This window comes from Xenopus laevis, chromosome 1S (assembly GCF_017654675.1).
Source record: "Xenopus laevis strain J_2021 chromosome 1S, Xenopus_laevis_v10.1, whole genome shotgun sequence".
NCBI classification, from domain to species: Eukaryota; Metazoa; Chordata; class Amphibia; order Anura; family Pipidae; genus Xenopus; species Xenopus laevis.
This window is the reverse complement of record NC_054372.1, coordinates 98,537,858-98,556,474: the sequence shown is the minus strand read 5'-3', so window position 1 is coordinate 98,556,474 and position 18,617 is coordinate 98,537,858. Positions and strand designations below refer to the sequence as shown.

The window sequence follows — 18,617 nt, the reverse complement described above, 5'->3', positions numbered from 1 at the left end:
GGCCAGTCCTATGCTCAATTTTATCTGATTCATTAAGAATTCTATTGCTTCATTATACATTTTACAAAGGGACTAGGTTTTACCTGCAACTTACTTGCTGCTTTCAAAGTAAACCTCCATACTTGGCTTGGCTTAAATATATTGCAATATATGGACAAACAATCCCTGTTTTGTTTAAAGGGTAAGGCATTTTTTAGTAGCAGTATGCACAAAATGTCGCTGTCTTAAATATATTGATAATGGGTTATTTATATATATATATATATATATATATATATATATATATATATATATATATATATATATATATATATATATATATATATATATATAATATCCCCCTAATAAAGAACAAGAAATGCAAAACTAATCTAATATTAGTAGAACCAGGCAGAAATGTACGGTAGTTTACCTGCTATATTGTTTGTTCGGTTTTTGTAACATTTTCTAAAGTCTAAGGTCTTATCTATATTGCTGAAGCTATATGTGTTCTCTGTATTCCATCTGTCTCTTCTACAAATAAATGCCTTCGATTAAACTCGGAGCTTAGCCATGCTTATGTTAGGGAAAATACCTGTTATTTATCTGGCAGCCATACAAGGCTGAATTTTTGTATGCTGTTTTGTTTCATTCTTTTTCTGTTTTGGTTTCTAGACCAAAATGTTGTTTTGTTTTGAACTTTGTCGCAATGTTTTTGTATTGTTTTGAATGTGGTAAAAGTCTGTCTTTGATTATGTGGCATACAATATTGATAGAACAAATTGGTTTCATGCTCTGTGTTTAAAAATTGCGTAACTAGGCCACAGCTATTACTGCTAGTTATCACATAAATACGTTTGTTCCTATTTAGCTTTCATAGTTGCAACAACTTCAGAATAAACAGCTTAAAGGAGAAGGAAAGCTACGGAGGCATTTTATTGCCAATAGATTAGCTGCAATAGTGCAAGCTAGAATGCTATATTTATTCTGTAGAATGTTTTACCATACCTGAGTAAAAAGCTCTAGAAGCTCTCTGTTTGTTTAGGATAGGAGCTGCAGTATTAACATGGTGTGACATCACTTCCTGCCTGAGTCTGTCCCTGCTCTGGGCTCAGATTACAGTAGAAAAGGGAGGGGGTGGGGAAGAGGAGCAAACTGAGCATGCTCTTGCCCAGGGCAATGAGGTTTAAGCTGAAAACAGGAAGTCTGATACAGAAGCCCATGTGTACACAATAGAAGGAAAGAAATGCTGTGTTTCTTTTGACAGGGAACTCAGAGCAGCACTAGTTTGGGGGTTTACTGGTATATTTAGATGGACTTTTCTGATAAGGCTTACTTAGTTTTAAAACCTTTCCTTCTCCTTTAATAAATTACAGTGTTATAGAAGAATAGAAGAATAGTTGATCACTGCAGCTTAGTTTGTACTTGATCTGGTGAACAAAATTATTTCTATAAAAATATGCTAAATATTTCTTTATCAGACATTTAAAATTTCATTTTAAATGGTCCTTGTACTTTTCCAGTTGTGGATTTTGGCTCTAAACAATTATGTGACATTATCTATAATGATATGCAAGTCTCAAATCATCAAGCTTACCAAAAATATTGTAGAATATGACTTATACAGTAAAATTAAATACACATACAGTAAAATGTTTATTAAGGACTAACAAAATGTTGTAGCTGCAATTTGCTGTAGGCTCACAATTTGGCATGTACTGTATATTAACCCTAGAAAGACATGGGTGATACTGTCATTCTCTCTCGGCAATTTAAGGTTTAAGATATTATCTACAGCAACAGACTATTGCAGTCTGAAAATGAAGGATGCACCGGACTCTTTTTTGTCATAACTGCTTTCAGCAACCTCCTATTGTAAAGATTATCTGGCCAGTGTTATGAGAGATCATATAGTGGTGTAGATATGTCTATTTCCACTAGCCCTTTACTTCAGTGCCGTAGAATGAATCATGTTGGGAGACATGACTTTGCATTCTTGAAAGCTGGTCAGCAATAGAGGGCAGCAGAAAGAATCCCAAGGCACACAGGATAATTGCAAGCAAGCTGCCTTGCGTGTTTATTGCGAAGTGCACTTCGCAATAAACACGCAAGGCATCTTGCTTGCAATTATCCTGTGTGCCTTGGGATTCTTTCCGCTGGACTGTTTGTGAGACGGCCGATCCTCTACCTTCGTGCACCAGGTGTCGTTACTTTAATTTACTAAGGGTGTGCAAGAGCCATAGTTGAACTACAGCAGTAGAGGGCCTCATGACTAAGTTGGCCATAGACGTGCAGATTTACCTTCACATTGGACGAACTATCGTTCAGTGCCATCTCCCGACCTGCCACTAACCATTCAGATCAAATAAAGTAGTAAAAGAACAGATCAGACGAAGTTCTGCCCCTGATAGCAATCGTACAAAAGTTACGTCCAGATATACATGCAGAGATTTTGTCGGTAGCCGACAGAAAATTTCTAACCTGTCCGATCAACTGAACGTCCGATCGCCATGTCACGAAAAATGTCGGGACACTCCACATACGGCCCGAAAATCGTACAAAGTGAAGATTTGTATGATCAAATCTTTGCATCTATGGCCAGCTTTAACTAATATTGTCCCAACAGGACATGAAGTAATTAAATACAAGCTAGAAAACTGTAGCTTCCATGCATTGCTAGATGGGAACATTGGTGCTTAGATTTTGTAATATGATTAACGAGTCTTTGCTGAGGGGTCAGTTACAGAATTTGTGACGATTTATTCATACTACTTATTTATAAGTTTCAAGTTTCATTTTTACCTTCTTATAGGATAAGTAAGTCTTTTTGGTAAAATCCCCTAAGATTACACTAAACATCCCCAGAATAACATACATTTGTCCTCGCATTGAGTCTCATTTGGTTTCTAAATTACATGCAGCTAAACTTCAGTTCTTCTATCTACTTCCTTAGCTAGCATGAAGTCCCGCTATTTTTTCCTTTCTGAGCTTTACTTCTCTATTCAACTATGAAGACTGAAAGAGGTGTCTACTGGACATGCTCACTACCTCTGATCCAATAGAAATCAATCTGGAATATACAGGAGGCACCTCTTTGAGGTCTTCATAGTTGTAGAGAGAAGGGGAGCTCAGGGGACAGAGCTTCATGCTAGTCAAGGAAGTAGATAGAAGAGCTGAAGTTAAGCTGCTTTTAATTTAGAAACCAAATAAGACTCAATGCATGGAGGAAGGTATGTTATTCTGGGGAATGTTAACAGTAGTTTTAGAGCTAGAAAGAAAAGTTTAGTTACAGTTGCAGTTACATGCATTCACATTAGCAAAATTACAATGGGTACCCAAATTTTTGCACAGCCAGTTTTTCACATTTGATTTAATTTCATACAACTGAATACTGCTTTACTAAAAATCTTTGTTCAGAAAACACCCCAGTACTCCTGTTGTTCATACCACTTTTTTGTTGAAAGTGGAGTAAATTATTATGCAGGCTGAGAGGGGTTCCCAAACTTTTTCATATGACTGTATTACTTGATACATTTCTTGATATATTTCTTATCTTTGGAACTGCTTAGCAGAATCCCTGAGTTTCATTAAAGGCAGTTGATTAGGTGAAAGTCATTGATCCCATAGATGCTAATATTTTACAGATGCTGCTGAGAAATGTATCAAATGTAGCAAATTGTTCACTTCAGATTCTGCACTTAGATGACTCAGCTTCCAGACTGAGACAGGAACAATAAACTTTAAAATTTGGAGAAAACAACTGAACTAAAAAAGGGTTTGGAAGGCGAACACCCTCCACAATATAAGATTGTTTTAATTAAAACAAAAGGCAAAGTATATGTCAAGCACACACTCTATTTACTGAAGGGGTTGTATAAACTCTCTAATATTCTTGCTTTAACTTTTTGTCTAAGGATGTTGTCATACTGTAGGTTTCATGCACATCTAAATAGTTATTTTATCAGTCAACTGATCACCAACTATGATTTTTTTTTCCCTGTGGCATTTTAACAGTTTGTTTACATTCCTGGCAGCAATATCCCAGCCCCGCAATATGAGGCAAGGTATATAATTATGACTCATGGTAAAACTGCCCCAGTGCACCATAAGAGTAAGCTAGCCAGATTCCACAATATCCAAGCACTTGGTATGCAGGTAATATGAACTCCCCATTGGCTTACATTTATCCCTAGTAAAGTAATTTTTTTTGCAAAGATAAACTAATGTGCAGTATATTAAAATAACTGACATTTTCCAAAAGAGGAGTTTTGGGAGTTAATTTCCTACACATGTTCAATACAAGTATGCAATTTTTAAAAATATAATTCATTTAAATATGCAATAGTCAGAAAAAATCATTTACACTGATGAATTTGGCTTGCCAAATCTATTATGGGTTGGTCTAAATGTTTTTTATTTTATTATTATATATTTTTTTCATATTAATTATACTGATCCTAAATTGTTTTATTTTTTTAGCGGGGATCTGACGAACTTCTTTCTTCTGGTATCGTTAACGGGCCTTTTACCATGAGCCATTCCACTCCAGCTACAGGTACAGTGAGACAGTCTGAGTCAGCATGCTATGCTTTGCTGGTCTCTAGCTTATCACATAATTTCCATACATTCCCATTATGGGGCATAGAAACTCTTCAAATTCAGTGTGCTGTCAACTTTTCCTTCTGTTTTCTGTGTTTTTTCTATCTTGCTCTAGTTCATTTATGAAGTTTTAAAATTACTCTCTGTCCTGAACGTTTGCTTCTGCTACATACAGCCTGTTATTAGAACCTATTTTCTAAGCATTATTAGGCTATGACTCCCTCAAATTTATGGGAACCCTGTATAATAATTGCAACAATGTGCGTAATGAAAATTGATTACTAGCCAAGAAATGTGTTCTGTAATTTGTATTGCTTTCATTGAATATCATTCTCCTGAGGTAGAAGGGGGTCTTGTAGCTAAATAAAATTGGTCACATGCTATTTTTAAGATGCTTTCTTGAAATGGGACAACAGAAAAAGAAAACATGGCCAAACTTCTTTTTTATGTCTAATACACAGTTGTAAAAGAGAAATAAACCGTGAAACTTATATTGATAGAAATGCCATGTTTAATATACTGATCTAAATGCATCAGCGTAAAGGTTCAGCATTTCTATAGCCATAATGATCCAGGCCTTCATAATTTTTACAGAAACTCGCCATTTTGGATTCTTTTGTACATTTTGATAGAAGTGTCAGACACATGCTCATTGTGCTCTGAGCAGCTGTTGAGAAGTTAAGCTTAGGGGTCATTGGTAATCATAAAGCAGAAATGAGACTGACCTGTCATAGAAGTTCATGTTATAGGGCTGATTTTTCAATTCTGATGCTATTTACACTGGTTTTATTAACTGCCATGTAAGGTGCACCTGAATTAATTACTAATTACCCAGCATTGTATGGTGACTTTTATATTCTATATATTTACTGTATATTTTGAGTTGATCCCTAAACTCAGGGAAATGACAGCAAAACATGTGATGTGAATAAGCAGAAAAAAATACGGGGAGCTACTGGAGGCTTCTTCAGAGGCACAGATCTTAAAGTTAAAGGGCTGTTGTTCCCTTAGGCTGGTTTAGAACCCCAAAACATAATGTGTAGCATTTCTGCCCTACTTCTTTGCTTAACTTTAGGTTTTTCTAAAGACCGCCATTAATTAACACGTACATGGGCATGACCTACAAATTTAGAAGTATTACTGATTGGTGCCTGCCATCATATCACAGTTATCAAACCACAACTTATTTTACTTTACTTCCTCTAAATTGGAAAAAAAATCAGCAAACTGGTACTATTCATAGAGGCACCAACTTTTCTTGCCCCAGGGTGACCCCCACCTCACCCAGCTTCCCTCCAGAAAATCAGTGATCCGGGTTTGGGGGGCTGCATTGCTAGTGCAGATTGTACAGTAAAGCCTGTTTGAGCTAGAAGAGGTTACCACAACTCGCCTCATGGCAGCAGTGTCCCTGGGTAGAGGTCACTGCCCTATTGTATACTGTTTAAAAAGGTTTTCAGGCTGCCCATAGTACCACCAAAAGATACCTATCTTAAACATAACATATGTATATATGGTGTTTCAGGACTGCACAAAGATAGTAACTACAAGATAAACTGAGATGAGATATAACTACAGTATCACAGGAACCTTGCAATCAAGCTGATGTGCATTTGTGTTTTCATTTCCTAAAGATGTACCACTTGCGGCTTTGTTCTTCCTCTCTAAATAAAATCTGCATTATTAGATCAGTACAATTATGTGTGCAAACATATTTTGCCTAAAGGAACACTGCGGTACACTTAAGATGTCCTATAATTTGTTTCTTGTGTCTAAATGATTACATCAGAATTTAAGATAAATTTCTATTAACAATAAATATAGATAGAAGGCAACAATTGCAACGATGATTGGGGCTAAGGCATGTCCAGAAACGCTAACGGTTTAATAGGATAACAACTGAAGTCGTTTTTTCTTACATGAATGTTTACTGTAATGGAGGGTTAAAAAAGAAATAAAGTCAACAATCACTGCGGGTGCCAAAAGTAAGGCACCTCCAGTGATTGTTTTCACTTACTTGATACCCCAGGCCATTACTCCTAATAGCCCAGAGTTCTTCTCAGCAAGCACCACAGAGCAGTCCTCTTCCTGATTCTTCTTTCTTCATGTGGGTGCGCATTGGCAGTAAAGTGAAAAGCTGAACTTTATCAAAAAAAAAAAGCCAGCCTTTTCATTTTACTGCACATGTATCAGTCCTCGGGTTGCAAAGAAAGAAGAAACGGAAGATAAGGATAGCTCTGTGATGCTTGCTGAGAGGCGGCTGCAGCCAATGAATACTATCTAAATATTTACTATCCATTCTTAAGCAGTCTTAGCTGTCGAGTGCACACTGGTAGATCATCAGCTATTTTAAAAACACGACCGCAGGCATTTTCGGGCCAATCTCTTCCACTCCAATCTGCACCCACCCTCTGTGCCCCTGGCCTGGACCAGATTCAGTTCAGTGAGGAATCATCTCATGGTTTATCATGGGAAAACTTATGGACGAGATTCATTTAGAGGACAAAAAAAACTTTTCTCCAAATTCAGTTCCAGTTTTTTTTCTTAGACCTCAATGGATAAATCGTGAGAGAACTTTTACTCACTGAGTTGAATCTTGCCCAATGTGTGGATCAATTTGGGCAGTTTCCCAAACAATGGGTTTAAGGTCTGTACAGTGTGCTACTAAATAAAGATGGACATGTAAATCAGCCTGCATGTGAATTATGGGTAGGGTATATAAAGAGGTTAAAAAAATGTCAGTGCTCTATGAAATATAATTTTTCCATCTTAATTTCATAATTATTTTGATGTATTTTGTGTTTTTTATCCATTGTGACATTATGTGTAGTCTGATTTCTTAAAATTGTAGGGACAGGACATAAGTCGCCCCAAAAAGCCTCTGTGGAAGTAAGAAAAGGCCATGCAGTGCACGTCCCCCTCAAAATCGCTCCAGAGGATACAACCCCAACCTTGACAGTCTAACCTCAGTTTAAATCCTCCATCCCTTTTGCCAGTGTAGTTCTATACAATTATGTCTGGCATCTCATTGCCTTCCTGTTTTCTAACATTTACTAGCTATTACCTTTGCACCCTCACTGCTGCAGATGATAATGTATATCAGCACCTATCTAAAAGATTAAGAAATAACACCCAGGTCTTAGTGAGCAACCAAATACAGCAGGGGCACCACAGATAAGAACAGACCTCCTGTGTGGGAGCATGTGTTTTTACTGTCTCTGGCTTCATTGTATTCTTTGTTAGGCATGCAGGCATAACCGTTGTGTTATGTTAATGAAATAAATTACAGCTTTTATAATGAATGCTAGAAATAGTGACTTTTGTAGCTGGCATTCCACCACTGGTACCATTAAAAGATTATGAGTGCAAATTTTTCAGTATTTTTCTATTCAACTGAGTGTTTCTTTAACTTTTTTAGCTAATGGGAACGACAGCAAAAAGTTTAAAGGAGACCGTTCCCCCTGTTCTCCATCAAGAGTCCTACACATCAGAAAAATTCCAAATGATGTCACGGAGTCCGAGATCATCTCTTTAGGTCTACCTTTTGGCAAAGTTACCAATCTTTTAATGTTAAAAGGAAAAAGCCAGGTATGTTAATTTGTAATTGATGTTTTTGGTTTTTAAATAGAACATATCCATAGGATTTTTTTTTATTGGCAATAATATCTTTCATAGATATACATCTTACTTTAAATAAGCAATAATCATTTAATTTTTAAATACAAACAACTTCTATAGAAAAGTTTATATTAATCTATAGTTGTGTTTGTTGGGCTATAAGATATGTATAAGGCAGAATCAAATGATCTTTTTTTAATAAATGCTAAAATTTGCCTTTTAGAGTAAATTTGTTCAATTTTCCCTCATCTTGTGTTGCCTAGTGGCAGCCATGTAAACATGCTCTCTGAATTTCCAGGTTATTAAAATGTGATGCATTTGTTGGTGCATTTCTCAGCAACCTCATAGAAATGCCTGAAATTAATGTAGCAAATTGTAATTGCTGCTTTAGGTTCATCTTCAGTAGGGATCTGAATCTTCTGCTACAGATAAATGTAAAAGTTTACACTGGATAATCACTTGGGGTGCATAGCATATTAGCACCCATAGTAATGTACTCTTTCCTTGTCTTTTGAAGTTATGTGTGCATTTAATTGCTGTTTGGCTGTATATGAATTTTGTAGTTCTGGATCTGAAGCCAGCTGCAGGAGAAATTAACTGAAAAGGACAAAACGAAAATAGATAGGCAAAACCTGTGCTGGATTGCAATTGGATTTGCAAATAACTAAAAAAAAAATTGAAAATGTTTAATGCATAGTTTTTGGAAGGAGAGCTCCTTTACGTATTTATGTAATTTAGGCATTAATCACTGAAGGTGACAAATGTTACAAACTTACTAGCAAAATTGATTGCATTGTATCACTGAGCAGAAACACTATGGGGCCCATTTACTAAGCTCGAGTGAAGGATTGAATGAAAAAAACTTCGAATTTCGAAGTATTTTTTTGGGTACTTAGATCATCGAATAGGCTACTACGACCTTCTACTTTGACTTCGATTCGAAGTAAAAATCGTTCGACTATTCGACCATTCTATAGTCGAAGTACTGTCTCTTTAAAAAAACTTAGACTACATACTTCGGCAGTTTAAACCTACCGAGGTACAATGTTAGCCTATGGGGACCTTCCCCATCACTTTTCTAAGCTTTTTTTGATCGAAGAAAAATCCTTCGATCGATCGCTTAAAATCATTTGAATCGTTCGATTAGAAGGATTTTATCTTTCGATCGACCGATTTTTATTTGATCATTCGATCGTAGGATTTGCACTAAAATCCTTCGAATTAATAAATGTGCCCCTAGGTGGATGTGGTAAATCCAAACTTCATATCCATTCAAACTTACATGGAACATTTTTGGCTTAACAAAGGGGTGTGCTTCCTAGGCCTAGCACAAAGGTAAGCCCAAGGTCCAGTGATTTAAAAATAAGTATAAAAACATATGAATTAATCTGCTTTAAAGTTTTGGTAATGGGGGCAACATATTCTATATTTCTCCCAGAACATAAACCTTTGTATAAGGACTTTATAGAGGGAGCTGTGTCAGGTATCTTCTAATCTATTTAATTACTTATTATAAAAGGTCCTGTACAAATCACTTGTGGGTTCTCCCCGTTAATAGTTCTATACACAGAAAATCTGCTCATTGTTCAGGGTTGCTAAACAAGTGCATATTTACTTGTTTTGTTATTCCTGTGGCATGCCAACGTGGGGCTGATATCTTTTTTCTCCCATGGACATTACACATGGGGCAACCATGCTAAGCAATCTACCATACCATGCATGAATTTGCTTAAAGTTACAGCAGTTTATTTAACATGGTTGCTTTTAGTGAAAATGTATTCTTTCTTTTGCTTCCAAGTGGTAGGTCAGTTGTTGTCCTTGTGTTATTGTCTTGTATCTGCATACCATTATTTCACATATATCCCTTTGTACAAAACAGGTTTTCCTTTTCGCCTTTAGGATTTTTAAGAAAAAGAGTTTAAGTATCTAAAGACCTATATCTAGAGAATCTAAAATATTTTAGAAATGTAGCAGGATCAGGATTATGTAGAATTTCAAAGTCTTTTACAAGGTCTTTATTTCATGAGGATGACCTATGCTGGAAAACTGAATAACTTGCTTACTACAGGGAAATGACTACTGGTGCAGATTTATTGTAGCTTTTATTATAGGTTATGGATGAAGACATTTGTCAGTACTATGGAAAAATACAATTTATGTTAATAGTTCAATAAGCAGCATGGGACTAGAGTGCCAGTGAGAGTATGGCTGCTTAAACAGTAATTGGCAATGCATGGTCCAGAGTGCATATTCTTGTAGGTATAGTGGTCTTTTAAGGGTTCAGTTTCACATCAGTATTGGTAAAATAGTGGTTCTAAGAAAATCATTGAAAACCATATAAAAATTATTAATTTGGTGTTCTACTATTTAAACCTAATATGGTATATAATTCCATAGGGCTGATTTTCTATCACAACTGCAGTTGTGGTCACACAAACATGGACACAGCCTGAGTTTATAAAAGGGGTGGTTCACCTTTGTATTAACTTTTAGTATTAATATTTGCAATGTTTTTCATTTTTTATAGTAACTGGATGCAGGTGCAGCTAGGGTAAAGTGTGGATATCATTATGTGTATTGGAACTGTCAATTGGGAACCAACATCCAGTCTTGTACTGTATATTATAACATGCTTTATGTTACCTAAGATAGCAGTAATGCACTTAGATGTCAAAATTGTGGCGGAATAATGCACAGGCTCTCCTAGGCTATAGCTTAGGGGCCCAGTGTGATCAGAGACCCATCTATCCTTTTCATTATTTCTATTTTATTTGTGCTGCTGGGTCCAGCCAGGTGCACCTGCTGGTAGAAGATGGTCAAGGCGCAAAACCACCTGACCTGGCAGAGAGAGCTCGGATGCAAGCATGCCTGTATCTGTGACCATCCAGACCCAGCAGTAGCCTAGAAGGGTCTAAAAGGTCTGTGGATGTAGCCTAGTAACCCCATATCTCATTTATCTGTCACTGGTCAAAATAATATTTTTAATGTTGTAGTAGCCTTAAAGTATTGTTGTTTTTTTTAACATCATAATTTTTTTCAGGCCTTTTTAGAGATGGCATCTGAAGAAGCAGCTGTCAGTATGGTGAATTACTACACCCCTATTCCCCCTCATGTCCGCAGCCAGCCTGTGTATATTCAGTTTTCAAATCACAGAGAACTGAAAACAGACAACCTCCCTAATCAAGCTGTAAGTAATGTGAGAGGAAAAGAGTAAAAAAAATGTATTTGACATAACGTATACCATAGTATTCTTCTCTGGTTAATTATTAATCATGCACAGATTTTTCTTTTCAGATAATATAATTCAGTAGTAATATAAGCAACATTATCACTTAAAAAAAGTTTAGGTCTTTTGGTCTAGCAGCTTCACCTCCTGCAGACTAATGTTGATATTGTTCATAGTTGACAAATCTATGTTTTTTCAACAAGTTTGGTCTTATCAACTGAAAGTCAGTGCATGGTCTCACATTATCATCACAAAATATGAGAAATTCAATTTGAGTGTGAAATAAGACATGGAAATTGTATATTATAGTATAATGTGTATATATAATTATATATACATATTCTTGTATATTATTTACAATTTTAAGAAAGACATTAGCTATACTCTATATAACTATTTTATTATATAGAAATAACTTGGAGAGTTACACCACGGTATTGTGTGTAGATATAGTTTAAACTGTGATTTTTTTTAAAAAAAATATTTCTATATTTTACATATATGTTCAAAATATCTCCAGAATTATTTTAATGTCCAAATTATTGTAATGTCCAAATCCATAAATACATATGGACAGAGAACAATACCAAAAGTCATAAAACATTTTTAAAAATGATTTCCTTTTTCTCTGTAATAAAAATACATTACCTTGCACTTGATCCAATTATAACTAATATAGCTATATATAGCTAATCCTTATTGGAAGCAGAACCAGCCTATTGGATTTATTTAATGTTCACATGATTTTCTAGTAGACATGAAGATCCAAATTACGGAAATATCCGTTATCCGGAAACCCCCATGTCCCGAGCATGCTGGATAACCGGTCCCATACAGGTTAGGGAAATGTGGGAGATGAGCTGCATCAGTTTTGAGACGGTTTAGTTAGTATAGTTTGGTAGAAAGCAGAAGACATATTTGAATCTGTCGGCATGTATTTTGTATGGTTTTCTGGGTAAACTTACTTTTAGTGGCTAATGTATCTTCTGCCTTGGTATTTCATAACCACTTTTCTTCTGAAGGCTACTGTAAGTATCGCGTTACAGGATTTTAGCATTTTGTGCTTCACAGTGCTTCACCTATTTAAAATTTGATCACTTTCCTAAGACATTTAAAAATTTATAAGGCTTGTGTCACACAGCAGTTTTTCCACAATAGTTAAAAGATAGACTGCCAATGTTTGTTAGGATAATCTCAAATTAATTTTTTTGTCCCCACAATTTTTCTCGAGAAAAAGCTGGGCATTTTTGTATGAAATATCAGACAAGGGATACAGAATAAAAATGGCATGAGAGTGCCCTGCTCAAAGTCACAATAGTTTGTGTAAACCATTCCAGAGTAAATGGTGCTACCTAATTCAGTGGAGCCTTTTGAGTCATGCAAGAAAACCGACTAGATGCTTGAAGGACAAGGAAAGTCATAGGGGGGTGGCCCCCTCCCTGCTCCCTCCCCACAGAGTCTATAACAAGAAAACGTGTCTGTAAAGCTGACCTATAAATTCAGAGTAGCACAGTGGTGTTCACAGACCCCATCTTCTGTACCTTTGAGTTTTCTTCGGATCAGTTCGCTGGGATGGAGCTTGCTGGCATATGTGTAGTTGAAGCTCATCCTGGACTATCTTCAACTGCTTCAAAAATGTCAGCTTTATAAACAGGGCATTTTGTCTTGTAATGGTCTCTGCAGGAGGGGACTATGGAGGGAAGTTTGGGGGGGTTAATTTCTCCATTTTGGATCAAGTTTACCTACAAAGTGGAGAGAAGATGGCATCCCTCTGCCCTAAGGAAACTTACCTTGTGGTGGTATGATTTATTAAGAAGTAGAGCATCAGCCTGGGCTAATGGTATACAATAAACGCCATCAGGGGTGCCAAATAAATTGACATGCCTATTGACTTTAGCGTTCCTTGCCATTTTATTTTTGGCTCCAAACAATGCTTCTGAGTGATTTTCAAGCAAGCATTGCATGAAATTTGCCCATGCTGGCATTTCTTCACCATTGTCAGCTATATCACTATCGCTATGTAGCCTTTGGTGAAAAAAGGTGAAAAAGGAGAAAAGGCACAGGTTTACATAGCAGAGAACAGATAAACTTTGAAGAATACAATGGGATTCTACAGGAATTCTCTGTTATCTACTGCGTCAACTATGTATTTTCTTTTTTTTTCAGACTGAATGGCTGCCCCACAGCTAAACAGCAGCTTGTTTATATAGAAAGGAGGTAATTGCAGGAAGTCCACGGCAGCAAGCTGAGTCTGCAAGTGTATCTTTATTGGGGTAGTGAACAGCACACTACATGTTTCGGGCTAGGCCCTTTATCAAGTGTTAAATAAAGGGCCTAGCCCGAAACATGTAGTGTGCTGTTCACTACCCCAATAAAGATACACTTGCAGACTCAGCTTGCTGCCGTGGACTACCTGCAATTACCTCCTTTCTATCACATTGATCTATTAGGGTATCACCACAGGATACCCTGCAGGAGTGCCACCAACACATCATACAACTTGCCAGAGTTCAGCCCTGCTACTTTTTAGCTTGTTTATATAAACTATAATAGAGTTTCCGAAGTAAACAATGCAGGTTTTACCAGTTTAGGGCAACAGTACCTAATATTTGAATTATCAACATGTAAAAAATCTATTTACAGCACAAATGAATAATCAACTAGATTAGATAATTCCTGTTTGAACCATATAGGCCACATAAAAAAATTTTGTGTAAAAAAAAAAACTCCAAAAACTTTAAAAACTTGCATGTTCACATTGATTTTGTTTATTTCAGAGAGCACATGCTGCATTGCAGGCTGTGAATGCTGTCCAGTCCAGTGGTCTGACACTTGCAAGTGTACATGGAAGTGAAGGTTTGGTCCTTCCAGGACAGAGTCCAGTCCTCAGAATAATTGTGGAAAATCTATTTTATCCAGTCACATTGGAAGTCCTGCATCAGGTATAGTACTGAGCACTCATTTATTATCTGTTGTCTGATTAGGCTTTTTTTTTCAAAGCCGTTCTAAATAAATTGCAAAATCAGTCACCTACTTCTGTCTAGTGAGGTAGCGTTTATTCAGGTCGCCATGGCTGCATACCACATTGTATAGGTGGGAACATACTAGCAGGTAATAACATACATAAGCAAGTGTTCTAGCTTTGTTCTATCTTGTGGTTTGGCCTTTAAAGTGTCTTTTATGTTATGATTAAGTTTACTCTCTAGATTGTGTATTTAAACTAATTAATGTGTTGTAAGTATGTGTTTTTGACAGATGTTTTAATTCAACACTGCAGATCTTTTCAAAGTTTGGAACTGTACTCAAGATCATCACATTTACTAAGAACAACCAGTTCCAAGCTTTGCTTCAGTATGCTGATCCGATGAATGCACATCACGCCAAAGTGGTAAGAACATAACATTATTGTATGGTTATACTGTAAGTCTTTGGGTTTCATTTGCATGTTTGCTGTTATCCATGAGTTTTGGCAGCCATATGTTCTGCATTATCAGAGGCACAAAGCAGCTTTGTGTAATGATGTTCCTAGTAAACAATGGTCCTAAGTAATGAATGTGCCTGAAGGGCATTGGAATCCCGCTGTACAATTGCTGACCTATTTACAACATTGAGATAAGTGGCAATAACTGTGCAAACACTGTAACATACATCTGCACCTTTTCTAGCATCTGTGAAAAGTTTCGGCAATTGGTAATTAAATTAATGTTAGTCATGTATTGTAGAAAGCCATAAAAGGTTTGTTCGAAGGTGTGCTGATGTACAGGTTGGGAGGTGAGTAATTTGTTGGAAATGTTGTCCTGCTGTAGAGCTGCAGAGCTGCTGTATGACTTGGCACATCTAGTTGCAGTACCAAAAACGGAGTTTTTTTATTTGAGCTTTAATTGCCCTACAAATAAGCACACACACATCTGCAAGGCATCTGTAGTATGCTTGTTGTAGAACTGTGACTAAGCCCATGTAATGTATATAGCTGTAAGATGTAAGACACAACTTTTACCACTGTGCCTATTGCTTAGTCGTGTGTTGTCAGTATTATTATTATTCCTCATTTAAATAAGTGATGTTTAAACTATGTAAAGCACTGCGGGATTTGCAGCCATTAAGAACATGAGGGTGCTAACCACACTTTTGTCAGGATGTTTGTATTTTAATTAAATTATGCAAGCCACACATGGTATGGGTGATTAACTGGGATTTCTCCTCAATTGACCACTCAGAATTAAAAAACTGGGCTGACTGATTCATTGCGATTATTGCACATCATCTGACCAGTAACTACATTGCCCTCCTCTTTTGCAAATTTGGCACAGGCAATTGCTTTTTGTGATGAAAGACTTAAGAGCTTGGAAAAGTGGGGTCTAGCAGATGTGATCTGCATTATGGTTTTCTTTATGAACGAAATGACGTTGATCTTGGTATGGCAGTTTGCACATGGATATTAACCTGGCTAAAGGATCATGTACAAAGGTCGGTTTTCAGTGATACATTCTAAACTTGGAGCAGGATTCTACATCAGGTCATCTACAGTTTGTTTATTAATGGCTTGGGGAGAGGAATTATGGGAGCCATTTAATTCCATCCAGAATATTTCATCCTTACAGGGGTATATGGATAAACTGACAACATGGCAAGTTTAGTGGTAAATGATCAATCTAAGGTTATGCAATTGAGATTAAAAAATACAGTATGCAAGCCATTAAAACCTTAATGGGAGTAACGCAAATGGGTACTTGTGCACAATAACCTCAACTATAGCAAGCAATGCCAGTAAGCAACAGGACAATTTTAAAAGTGTATTTAATGAATTACAGAATCAAGAGAGGAGCACTGGTAAGTCCCCCTTTAGCCCCATTTAAAATATGTAGTGCAGTTTTCGTCCCCAATACATAAAAGGGATAGACAAGGAAAGGGCAGTAATGAATACATATTCATTGAAAAGCATACATCCAGTGGTGTCTTTCTTATGCCATTTGTGTTATCACAAGCATTATAGTATAAAAACTGAATGATTCCCAGGATATTCTGCGCAGTTGTTCAGGTCAGAAGGTGGCGCATACGCATTGTAAACTACTCGTGAACGCTTGCTAAGAGAACGTACAAGAATCACTCACCCACAACTATCCTACAAAGCCCTCCCTCCATTATGTGCGCCCCTATACCAGCTAAACTACACGGTTGCTATGTTGAGGCCCAAGCCAAGCCGGGATTCTGCATCTTACAATTCAGTATTCGTGTGTTTCCTTCTGCCTCCTTCATTATTTTGGCTGTTATCTATTGCAGCAATCAACTTATAATGGCACACAAGCTATTATCCAGGGGAGGAATGGTTTTGGTGTATGTGCATTAAGTTAGCTGATGCTTTAACTTTATTTGTTCACCCCAAAGAAAATGTCGGCAGAGAGAACAATAAAAAAATAATAAAAATAGTGATACCTTCCAGAGCGCGCTTCAGTATACAGGATCAGTTTTTGGAGAAATCATGTTAGCCATCGGGTACACCCTGGGGCCTTCAATTAGATAAGGAGATAAGTACTAAAAGCCTTTCCTTGTCCTTTAATGAAATAGAGACAGAAGAATAACTACACTAATATAGGACATGGAAGGTCTCAATTAGTGTCTGTTGGAGAAAAGTTGGCCAAGTTGAAATTCTCACACTGGAGAAGAGGTGATTCAAGGGGATATTATAACTATATATAAATATACAAGGACAGCATACAATAGACTCTCTAATGCTATATTCACCAGTAGATCCATCCAGTGGATGCAAGGGCAGCAATTCAGATTAGAAGAAAGGAAAAGAAAGGCAGAAAATGCTTTTTTGACAGTGAGAGCTGTAAAGTTGCGGAATTTTTCCCTAATGCAGTTATACTGACAGATACATTATATTGCTTTAAAAGATGGTTTGAAAAGTGAGAAAATATGTAGTTACTGAACTTTTAATACAAAGTTGTAACATGTACTGGTCCAGTTGCTCTTGGAGTCAGGAAGGATTTTTTCCCCATGATGATGCAATTTGGAGAGATGGATTTTTAAAATCTTCCTCTGGATCAGCAGTTAGGCAGGTCTCACCTAGGTTCAATATATAGACTTAGTCTATTATGTAACTTTTCATAGAGAAAAGACAGTATTGTTCTCTTACACAGCAACTAGGTAATTTGGTAATGACCAATTAGGTGACCATTGGTCCATTTTGGAATAGAAATATACATGGTGTTAGCTAAAAGCAACTTGTGCCCAAAGTCTTTAGTTCATAAGTTGCGTCCAGTGCACATTCCGTACAATAATGTGCCCTTGACAGTTTTACATCCTCGCATACCTGTTACTGCAAATATGTTTTCCTAATACTTGCAGTCATCACACAACTAATTTGTCTGAGAAATAAAATGTGAATTTTTGGAGCTTGCAGGTGAGAGAGAGAGACTTTTAATTGATGACGCTTGGTATAAGCTGCAGGAAAGTACCACTAGCATAAATTTAAATAAGATCAAGTGGATAATCTCCACTGATAAAAATGTTCAGTGTTATATTAATGTATGTTGTATAAACTGTGTAAGGTTGATGTGTAAGGTTGATGACCTGTAACTCAAGTACCCACTTAACTCTATAGTTGGGTATCCCATATTAGAATGAACATCATAAACAACTGAGGAAACTGCCAAGAAGACCCCTGCTCTTTTTCTACTTCTTGTTTTAAAATCAAATTGAATATAATCACTCCTAATTCTGAAGAGGAACAGATACTTTACTTGAAAACAGAAAATGAAACAGGACAACTAAATACTAAAAATTAATATGGTTAAAATGCCATATTTTATATAGTGTATCCAGGCCTGGACTGGGAGTCAAAATAGGCCTTGCCATTCCAAGTACACAGAGGCCCAAACAGCCCCCCACCAGCCCAAACAGCCCCCTACCAGCCCACTATATGGTATCTTTCTATTGAACCACACAGCAGCCCCTCTGGCACTTGCCAGAACCCACAGATTGCCAGTCCGGGCCTGAGTGTATCAGCCTAAAGTTTCAGCAGTATCAATGATCCAGGACTTCAAACTTGTCACGGGGGGTCACCATCTTGGAAAGTGTCTGCAACACTCACATGCTTGAGAAGCTAAGCTTAGGGGTTGTTGCAAATTATCAAGCAGAAAATGAGGTTGGCCTATAATATAAGCAGATGCTACAAGGCTGATTATTAAATTCT

The 18,617-nt window shown here is 36.8% G+C and overlaps 1 protein-coding gene across 5 annotated transcripts in view; it reads left to right on the top strand.

Moving 5' to 3' along the window:
• The window catches only part of ptbp3.S (polypyrimidine tract binding protein 3 S homeolog), a 95,944-nt gene that overhangs the window by 49,960 nt on the left and 27,367 nt on the right, over positions 1-18,617 (top strand). For 3 of the 5 annotated variants that reach the window (XM_041579981.1, XM_018239964.2, XM_018239963.2), the window contains 5 exons: positions 4,459-4,534; positions 7,994-8,163; positions 11,234-11,380; positions 14,197-14,361; positions 14,697-14,807. In XM_041579981.1, coding sequence (XP_041435915.1) covers positions 4,459-4,534; positions 7,994-8,163; positions 11,234-11,380; positions 14,197-14,361; positions 14,697-14,807 — 669 coding nt within the window. The remainder of the gene's footprint in view (positions 1-4,458; positions 4,535-7,993; positions 8,164-11,233; positions 11,381-14,196; positions 14,362-14,696; positions 14,808-18,617) is intronic. The other 2 variants (XM_018239967.2, XM_018239966.2) reach the window with 1 other exon arrangement.